Raw genomic sequence first — 10813 nt, 5'->3', positions numbered from 1 at the left:
TCTCCCTCACACCGAGCCAAGCACCTGTGGCTAAAGCAAAGGGAAGACATTTATTTGAAGCTCCTCGCAGGAAGGGTGAGCTGAAGTGAAGGATGCGCTCAGTGAGTTTCTGCTGCCTGTCAAAACTGAGGGAGAAGAATCAAGGCGTGCTGCTTTGCCTCTGACAAAGACAGCCGCCCACGACAAACCACAAGAGGCCTCACGGAGAACTGCCAACACGGCGTGGAAGGTCACAGCACGGACGCTGATCCTATGACTCCACACTTCAGAGGCTCTGATACCACGAGGAGCTTTTCCCCCCGATTCTCTGTTGTCTTGCAGCGAGCTTTTCTGTTCCCTGTTCTGCTTTGCCACACCTATCTCAGTTGGTTTTTTGTTTTTCTTTTTTCCTCTGGGATCCTGCTTTAAACTGAATCTAATTGTTCCATGTTAACTTGGGAATGCAACCCTAGGAGGTTAAACAGGCTAGCACACAACAGATGGACTTTGCAGATAACAAAGAACCCACAATTTTTGTTTTCAGTATTTTCTGCCAAGTTAGTAAAGTGGGCTTGGCTGGGGGGGGGATTTCTCTTAGCAAACTGTGTCTCAGAGGGATGTTTGTTTGCTTACTTGCTTGCTTTTTTAAACCCACATTTCTCCAATTATACAGAAAGCTGTTTTTCCTGTGGGTAAAACCCCTCAGTACATATAAATAATCTTTGAAGTCAAACATTTTGGGCTGGGGGAAGGGAGCTCTTCCTTTAATTAAGCTATTTTGGGTGAGATGGGGATTGTATATTATACATACTTTGGGCGAGATGGGAATCGTAGCTAAACTTAGTTCAGCACTAAGTGACAAGGAGTAAAACTGAAATTATTTTGCATTCTTTGTATTACCTAGGAGCCCAAGGCAGGGATGAGGAGCTCATTGTATTAGGAACTCAGCAGATACATGCAGAAATGTAACAAAAGCAGTGCTCCGGAAGTGAGGAAACGCCTCTGTCCAATTCCAGACACGGCTCCCACCATCCATGACCTCGGCCAAGTCAGCGGGGGCTGCTCTCAGCCGGCCTGCTATAGCACCCACAGTGCAGGAAGCTACGTTGACCCTTCCAGACCCCGGGCTACAACAAAAGTCTGTGAGAATGTCTCAGCCCATACTGTACGAGGGGCTTAGGAGGCATCAGGAGTTGGGAGTTACATCTCTGTGGAACAGAAGGGAGAAATCTGGGTAGCAGCCTAGTGAAATATAAAATGAGACGAGTCAATCACATTTGCACAAAAACACAGATCCAGCCAAATCACTGAGTTCTTGTATCAGCAGATTCTAGGTGGTAGAATCGTAAGTAGGTAATTTTAAAGCAAAAGAAAAAGCACAGCCTCAGATATACAAGTGCATGCACACTAAGAGTTTATATATTTTTTTTTAAAAACACAGAAATCCACAAGAATATTACACCAAAAACCCCTCCCTAAAGGAGTTAAAAAATAAGAATCTTTGTAAATCAAAACCACATTCTCCCAAACAACATAAAAAGTATGAATCAATACTCCATCTGCTCAGTCATATTTCAGGTTCTCTCTTTACTATGCACACCCAATGGCAACGCTCGCCCCAGTATGCACATGAAGACATGATTCTTCAGTTCCTGATGTCTTTGAAGACAGTGATGCTATCACTGTAGCACCGAAAAAATAATTTTGAACACACAGCTTGGTACAGGAATATAAAGAAAAATTGACAGAAAGCCTTTTTGATTCAAATAAAATAAATTTTTCAATCTATATGTTTATTAGTGATCCAAGACCTTTACTTTCCCCAAAGCACTTTTTTTCTCCTGACCTTACAGGGGAAAGCTGATACTGAAAGCGGCCATGCTAAGCTCCCAAGTTTTCAACTGCCTTAAGTTTGTTCACAGGCTTTCTTGTCTGCATGGAGCTGGTTGCTAGAATTAGACCTTAAAATAAAATGAGGCCTTACACCATGCAAGGAAAGAAATAACCCTTGAACAGCTTTAAAACTCTTACTTGTATTTGCAGTGATCAACCAGTGGAATTTCCTTTGCGGGAGGCTTTCCTAAGGTGTCCTTAAAATAAAGCGAATTAAAAAAATTAGTAAGCTTTATATGGTGATTTCATATTTGTTTTCCTTCTCAGTTAGAAACAAAGCTGAAGTCTCAAAACCCTCCATTCCCACTTCGGAAAAAACCTTCTCTGGTGGGCTTTTGCAAGTATTATAACCTTCTCTGGTGGGCTTTTGCAAGTATTATGAAGAATTCCCAGCTCTTTAAACAAGAAAAAAGGTTCCGTAAATTACACACTGCCTGTAAGCAAACGCCAGCACAGCACATTAAATGATAATGTTTAGCTGGCAGCTACAGAATGGAAAACAGCCTGGGACAATGGACTACGTGAAGCCAAGCGTAACCAGATTAGCCAAGAGTGTCTGGAGCAAGCTGGACTGTAGTCCAAGTATGGAACTAAAAAGTTATCAGCAACAGTTATCAGAAAGTTATCAACAACAAGACCAAGAAATGGAGATGACAGAAAAAGGTTTAAAAAGACTGACACCACCACACATGCAGCTTCGGGATAGAAGGGGAAGAGTTGGTTAATTTTGTCGTAATGAAAGAGGAGGGAATTGGCACAGGTTCATTTTCTTACACGTGCCTGTTTCCTGAACAAAAAGTGTAGATGGAAGAAAAACGTTTGGCCTGCCAGGCTCTAGAGGCTCCTTCCTTTCATCCATCAGAGAGATGCAGCCATCGAGGGAACTGCAAGCCTCCCCCACTCTAGAGGATCACCCAGAACTCTCCAACAAGATGCATCTCAATCATCAAAGCCATCTTGCAATGCTACCCTTTCTGGCCTTCACGCTCAGGAGACAGACAACACCCACACACCTTCTCAGATTTCCAAGCCTGGTTTTTAGTGTACTCAGCATCAACAAGTTCTGGGTTTTCTCGGGACAGCAGAATGAGGGGATCTCTCTCAGGGCTCGTTCTGCAAAAGAAATGCTATCAGTAATTGCCAACCCACATGACCCAACACAGCTAACTAACAGGACTCAAGATCCTGCCTGTTCATGAGGCTGACCTCCTTATGTGCCCTGAAAACACTATTAAGTGCCTACCATATGGTGTATTTCTGTCCAAGGCTATACTAGCAGAAGAGAATGAGATATGTATACCAAAATTATTTGAGGCCATGTTTCTTTAGTTCGCTTACTAAATATTTAATAGTATTATTTAAGCAATTCCCAGGACAAATCAGCAGAGATGTTGTTTCCTTCAGGCCTTATCCTGATGAGTGCCAAATACTTTAACTTCCTTCTAAGTCAGAGAGAGAGCTAAGAGACGCGAAGCATCTTCAACACTTGATCCCTCTGACACTAATTTAAAACACTACTGATAAACATGGTTATGACATACCTGAGACTCACTCCTCATCATCTCCCGAGCCTACCTAGCAAGATATCAAATCCATCCCTACCGGGGATGGAGGAGGAACAAAAAGGAGTAGGGGTTAACACTGTTTTCAAACTATCACTGGAGAGAGGACAAAAATAAATCTACTTGCTCTCTTATCCCCCATCACTCAGGTAGTACAATGCAAGAATACTTGTTGAGTCACTGTCAAGCACTTGCACAGCGAATAAAGTATCCATGCTGGCAAGAAGCATGCAAATCAATATCAAATCTTTAAATTTGTATCATGCACCTGCAGTTCCCTGCACAGAACAAAACAAGCTGGTTCCCAGTGTGACAGCTTTACTCATTAAGAAATACCATAGCAAATCCATCACAACTTCTGTTTCCAATATTAGACTTATTATAATAAACTAGTTGCAATGGCAGTTCTTAAGGAGTTATGGACTTCCTAATGGCAAAATGCTGCTGTACCAAATGCCTCCCTTTCCTTATTCTTAAAAAATACATTTGTGAGTTACATTTGTTTAGGTCTTGGAGATACAGAAATTTCTGCATACAGACAGCTGTCACAGCATATTTTGGTAGAATCTCCTGCTATAGGAAAATATGCTCACCTGGATCCTCGGAAATATCCTTTAGAGATTTTTTTCATCCACGGCCATTTTTCTGCAGATCTGAAAATATTGTTTATATATGGCAATAAATGATTTAATATAACCATGAAACAGCGCTCTCATCAGTTTTCACAGCATGATCCCTTTTTATTATTCTTCATTTTTGATGGAAATCACTTTCTTCATTATAGCAGAAAAAACTCTCAGCCAGGTCCAATGAAACAGGTTTTCCTGTAAATATTCTGTTTAAGGCAACATGACATAGGCTACTTTTCAGAATACATTTCAGTATTACGCACGAATTAATGAATTACGCACAACCCCCTCATCAAATCTTTAAGGGTATTAAAATTTACCTAAAATTTGCACTGTTTTTACCACTTTTTGCACTGTTGCTTTATTTTTCTATACTTCACTGGATATGGATAGTGCAAAACTACTAGTTTCTAACCACTGCCATTTCCCATTAAAAAACCAAAACCAACCAACCAAACAAAAAACAAGCAAAAAAATTTGCCTAGTGTATTGCATTTAAAACACAGGGGTTCATTGTTTTCCCAAACAACATTCATTTTACATCTAAAGGAGTCCTTCAAAATAGCTGTTCACAAGTTTTATTTCCCTCAGTGCAGTCACCTGCCTCCCTCTGGGGAACTCTGTTGTACTTTTTTGTTTCACCTGGCCTGACATGTAGGTCCTGATCCCCAAACTGATCTGCACAGGTCAAGCCCTGCATCTGCTTGTAAGCCAGTGACACAAGTGGGGTTCACTGGGAAAGATAGGATAAGAAAAGGCTTTGGACCTTCATTATATTGTATCACATTAGGCTTCAGCTGTGATTAGTCCCATGGATCTGCAGATTTTGAAGAGGGAAACATTCAGCCTTGTATTCTGATGTCAAGGGATTTACATCAAGGTGTTCTTTTTCCTGTTGTGTTTCTATGTTCACTCACTGTTGCACACTTTGTTTGTCACTCTCCATGCCCCTTATTCTGCTAACAGTCAAAGACCCTGCCAAAAGAAAGACTCCCAGTCAGAAACGTCTTCTGTCTTACTCTCAAGCCCAGGAATGACTCTCAATTCTTGGGAACAATTCCAGGTCTCTCTATGGCACAACAACACTCAAGTAAAAGCAGATTTAAAGAAGGCTTTCCTTTACCCTTCCAGAAGCTTATACAAACATCCTGGACCATCCCTGCAATGAAAAACCCACGGCTCTTTGAGAAGTAGTTGGAAACAAAGCAGAATATTTCCATGTGTCAGGGGAGATTTCTGCAGGCAAAAGATAACCGTTGCTTTATTGACAAACCCCATCCCAGCAAAAATGATAGCAATCTGACCCTGAGAGCATGAAGAGTGTATATACCTTGTCCTCTGCGTACCCTACTAAACTGTTGGAAACAGAGAAGCTAATTATAACTTCTAGTTACATCACCCAAGGTTTCCATGGAGAATTCTTACACAGCAGTTAGGCTGTATGTAGTTAATGACAGGCAGCAGGACAGATCACAGGCCAACAGAGCTATGGTCTTAGATGTCCAACATTGCCCTAATGCTGCCCAGTGCTAGATGGCTTTTACTGTGAGTTTGTTTTCCATTAAACCTCCTGCCCCACAAAATAATTTCCAAAACATACCTTCTGAGGTCCTCTCTCATGAGGTCCCAGCGCCCTAAACCTGTTGGGTAAATTGGCCAAACAGCTGGTCCTCCTTCCCAAAATGTCCAGGCAGGATACATGATATCATTGTATTCGGGTGTCTTAAGAAAAAGGAGAGAATAATGTAAGAATAAGAGTAATATCTGCTTTGGTTTACTGACTGAGCCCACCAGTAAGGAACGTCCCTTCTGGGAGTTCTGTTGGCTTTCTCCATTACTGTTCCGTAAGCAGCCATGAAAGCTCTGCAGTCACCATGGTGTTTCTGGGGTTCATAGGAAGACAACCCAATATTGAAATGTTTCAATGACTTTAAAAAGGCTATGTCTTGCTACATGACAATGTTGGAATTCCATGTTCAAAAATAACGAAAGAGATTCATGATATAGTTATCAGTAAATAGGAAAATACCTGAGCTCCACTCACCTTTCTAAAGACTTGTGCCTATGTGTGGCTACAAATGTTTTCTACTGATCATACATTAAGAGGCATTATTATCTCCTCAGAGATAGAAGCAGTTATAGTCACTTTGACATTTAGGTTTCCAACACTCCAGTTCATTCCAGCCTTCCTAGAGGTCACTTAACAATTCCCTGTAACAAATATCCATGTCATGTAAGAATTTCAGTTCCTCACTCCTATTTGGATGCTTAAATTCCCCTATAATCAGAGGGAAAACCAGCACTTAAGTAAGGCTAAACCCTTTCATGAAATCAGACTATAGGCCACTTCCTTGCACTAGTAATAAACTTCCTATGCAATTATTATTATAAATTATTATTATAGTCAGATTATTAATCTACCTGTCACCTGGAGATACTGGAGAAAGCCCAAGGCCACCAAGGTAGCTAGGAGGTTGGTGCACATGACCTATAAACAGGGGCTGAGGAATGGGTTTGTTCACACCCAGGAAGAGGAGGCTTGGGGGAATCTAAATGCTGTCTGCTACTACCTAATGAGAGAGTTCAGAGGAGATGGAGGCAGACTCTTTTCAGAAGTGCAGAGATAGAATAAGAGGCAACAGGCTTTGATTACAAGGGAAATTCCAACTAGATATTGGGACATGTCTTCATTCTGAGGGAGGTCAAATGCTGGCTGCGTACACCCTGTCCTGGGCATGCTCAGAACTGGGCTAGACACAGCCTGGAGTGCCCTGGTCTAATTGGTCCTGCTCCAAGCGAGGCGCTGGACTGTATTACCTCCCAAGGCCCCTTCCAACTTAAATGAGTGTGTGCTTCTATGATCTATTCCTTCTCAGTCTTGCTATAAACAGGCATTCATACAAACCATGACAGCTCCACCCCCCACCCCCAGAGGGGGCCTTCTGAGATGCAGAACAGGAAAATCCTGCGATCGCTGATGCTTTCAGCCCTAGAATGCATCCTGGAGCCTTCCTCATTTTGGCAGTGACTAACACTGGCTGGTTAAATGTGAGCTGTGCCTGGGTCACTGGGTTTCAGCTAAGGATAGGGCTGAGGTTACAGTTCAGATATCGGACAGATATTGAACTCAGCTTCTTGTGGGGCCCTGCAAGGCACCCAGGGGCAGGATGCTGAATACGGCTGCAAAGATCAAACTCCTGCAGCCAGACTTTGGGTCCTGCTGGCTAGAGGTAAGGCTGTGCAATGGTCAAGGGGCAAGACAGCTAGCTTTACTACTACATCTGGCAGCAAACACGGTTCTTGAATAACAGTGCTTGCAATGCTGTATTGAAATTCTACAGAGAGTTTTAGGATGGCTGGGGACTAGGCAATAGTTACAGATTGTATTAGGGTTCAGACTGCATGAGCTGAAGACCTGGGTAAGATGCTAAAAATTAGACAAAACAAAATAGGGCCTGAACTCTCAAGAGCAAATGGTTTCTTGCTTCTTTTTGCATCTGTCTGCTGGGCTTCAGTCAAGAACAGGGTCATGGTCAGAGTCGGGTAGTGAGGGTGCAGGATTTGTGCACATTGGGCATACACTAATGCAAAGGAAGATTACATGAAGCTTGACGTGTTGAGGTATTTTGTTGGAAAAGATGAGACATTATGCTACAGTCAGGTTTAACAATGGGAGAGACAGGAAAACATATGGGACGTCTCTCCAGTCTGGAAACAGAGATGCAGAGAACGAATGTCTCTGTGTGTGTGTCTCTGCATGCATGTGCATGTTTGGAGATGGAAGAGGTAATCCAAGGCAAAACAGTTCACAGGAGACAGCAATAACACAGCAAAGAAGATAAGAAACACCTGTCTGTGATACCAAAAAAGAGGACTAAAATATTCATATTAAATGAGATTAACTGTACGACAGCTGACTGATGATCAAAAATCCTTAACAATGCTCATAAACTACGGCTACAATTTTAACAGAGGGATTGTAGCAAATGACAGCGATGCTGGCACATATCCCATCCAGCTGTGCATCGTTCCACTGTGGCAGAGGTACATTTTTTGACCTGGAAGAGGAGCTAATGAGGGGAAAAACTGTTCTATTGAATAAATCTGCAAGTCTGTCTGCCAGAAAACTGGAAGCGAAAGGAAACAGAGAGAGCAAAAGAAAGCAAGCAATTTTGACACACAGAAAATCTGTGGGGAACCATCCTCAAAAATGAGTTCCCAAGAGAAAGGAGGACATGCATGTCTCAGAAATGCCCAGCTTTTAAAGGCATGCACACCTTACTGAAGGAGAAGACTGGTATAAGGGGTTTCATCCACTTGGGGACCTGGGGGTAGTCTCGCACATTGATCACCATTTCCATGTCAGGGAGGCGGTTGATGATCCCCAGAAGGAAGTGCTCAACTCCACTGCATCTGTGGGGAAACGACATATGGCAAAAAGCTGTAAGGAGAAAGTGCAATCCTCCAGTATCTTGCAGACCTTTCTCTCTGTGCAGGAGCAGAAGAGATGGTGAGCCTGAGCCACACCACGATGCAGGCTGGGAGCTGCCCATAGCAGCCTCTAGGCCCCAGTGCAGTACAGACACCAACGAAGTAACCCACCTTGTTACATCTGGCCCAATCCACAGCTTTCTCTGGGATCCCACAGTCAACCAACCCTTTGTACACTGAAGTGTAACAATGACACTTACCTCTTGCTACATTTAAGCCTCATACATAATTTTCTAGACTCCTGCTCTGATAAGGAATTCAAACCTCTGAAATATCATTATGCACAGTGGCTTTCAGCTTGGCGGATTTGGAAGTACTCCTGTGCCCCAGCTAGGGAGACGAGATCTTCTGCACAGCTCTTACCTTGCAGGGAACAAGCAGTCCTGCTCACGGTACAATTTGTTCTTAATGATTTGGTAGTGTGTCCCGAGCTTCCGGCTCACCACATCTGATATTATCTCCTTGGAAATGCCACCTCGAAAAGGAGCCAGGTCCTGCTTCCAGACACTGAAACAAAATAATCAGACATTATGATGTACAATAGGAAGGATACCGTACATTAAATTACTGCAACATACACAGAACAGACTTCTAGCTAAAACAAGCTCCATGCAGCTTCCAGGAGCTCTGCTAACATGTCGCATAATGGAGAATTTAAGTCACTTGGAAGAGCTGTTACTCAAAGGTCCAAGCTCCAGTCTTTGACTATCCATGTGCTGCCTGCCCGAACAGAAAGCCCAGCATAGGACTTTGAGGCTAAATCAACATGGACAACGCTAGTTACTTTCCCAGAAAGGACCTTATATACCCTGGCAGGTTATGCATAAAACCCTTCACCTCTGAATTACGCATAAAACTTAACCTCTGAGTTGTGAAGCTTGTGCTCTGGCCTTCCATGAATGATGGGCCACACCAAGACCAAACTCCTCACACAGTGTTGTGCTATTTAGACATAACAAAGAAGGTAAGAGTCTAGTTGCAAGGAACAGCATCACCAAATAATGCTGTGTGCAGTGAAAACCAGCCCAGGAGGAGAGACCTATGTAGACTGTGTTTGTGACATCTGCACATCACCAGTGAGCTCCAGGAATGCAGTACGGAAGCATAAACCTAATGTATATAGACAACACAGAAGGAGGATGCAGTTTATATATATTTCATAGAATCACAGAATCATTAAGGTTGGAAAAGACCTCCAAGATCATCAAGTCCAACCATCAACCCAACACCACCATGCTTACTGAACCATGTCCCAAAGTACCACGTCTGCACGTTTTTTGAACACCTCCAGGGATGCGGACTCCACCACCTCTCTGGGCAGCCTGTTCCAATGCTTGAGCACTCTTTCAGTAAATAAATTTTTCCTAATACCCAATCCAAACCTCCCCTGGCATAACTTGAGGCCATTTCCTCTCATCCTATTGCTCATTACTTGGGAGAAGAGGCTGACCCCCACCCCACTGACAGCCTCCTGTCAGGCAGTTGTAGAGGGCGATCAGGTCTCCCCTCAGCCTCCTCTTCTCCAGGCTGAACAACCCCAGTTCCCTCAGCCGCTCCTTGTAAGACTTGTGCTCCAGACCCCTCACCAGCTTTGTTGCTCTTCTCTGGACACGCTCCAACAATGCAACATCTTTCTTGTAGTGAGGGGCCCAAAACTGAACACGGCGTTCGAGGTGCAGCCTCACCAGTGCAGAGCACAGGGGCACAATCACTTCCCTACTCCTGCTGGCCACACTATTCCTGATACAAGCCAAGATGCTGTTGGCCTTCCTGGTCACCTGGGCACACCGCTGGCTCATGTTTAGCTGGCTGTCAACCAGCACCCTCAGGTCCTTTTCCACTGGACAGCTTTCCAGCCACTCTTCCCCAGGCCTGTAGGGATTGCTGTGACCCAAGTGCAGGACCCGGCACTTGGCCTTGTTGAATCTCATACAGTTGGCATCCATCCTGTCCAGATCCCTCTGCAGACCCCTCCTCCCCTTGAGCAGATCAACACTCCCACACAATTTGGTGTCATCTGCAAAATTACTGAGGGTGTACTCAATCCCCTCGTCCAGATCATCGATAAAGACATTAAACGAGATTGGCCCCAGCGGGGAACCCCGCTTGTTACCGGCCTCCAACTGGATTTAACTCCATTCACCACAACTCTCTGGGCTCAGCCATCCAGCCAGTTTTTCACCCAGAGAAGAGTACGCCTGTCTAAGCCATGAGCCACCAGCTTCTCTCGGAGAATGCTGTGGGAAACAGTGTCAAAGG

General features: G+C 43.8%; 1 protein-coding gene across 1 annotated transcript in view; it reads right to left on the bottom strand.

The window, feature by feature from the left end:
* The window catches only part of POGLUT1 (protein O-glucosyltransferase 1), a 21858-nt gene that overhangs the window by 5884 nt on the left and 5161 nt on the right, over positions 1–10813 (bottom strand). Inside the window, exons 3-8 of the mRNA XM_035890747.1 lie at positions 8918–9061; positions 8341–8476; positions 5664–5785; positions 4028–4087; positions 2886–2985; positions 2011–2069 (exon numbers count right to left, since the gene is read on the bottom strand). Of these exons, the coding sequence (XP_035746640.1) occupies positions 2011–2069; positions 2886–2985; positions 4028–4087; positions 5664–5785; positions 8341–8476; positions 8918–9061 (621 nt within the window). The remainder of the gene's footprint in view (positions 1–2010; positions 2070–2885; positions 2986–4027; positions 4088–5663; positions 5786–8340; positions 8477–8917; positions 9062–10813) is intronic.

Source organism: Egretta garzetta, unplaced genomic scaffold, assembly GCF_000687185.1.
Source record: "Egretta garzetta isolate BGI_Z169 unplaced genomic scaffold, ASM68718v1 scaffold383, whole genome shotgun sequence".
NCBI classification, from domain to species: Eukaryota; Metazoa; Chordata; class Aves; order Pelecaniformes; family Ardeidae; genus Egretta; species Egretta garzetta.
Note: the sequence above shows the minus strand (reverse complement) of the source record. Positions and strands in the feature narration are given on the sequence as shown.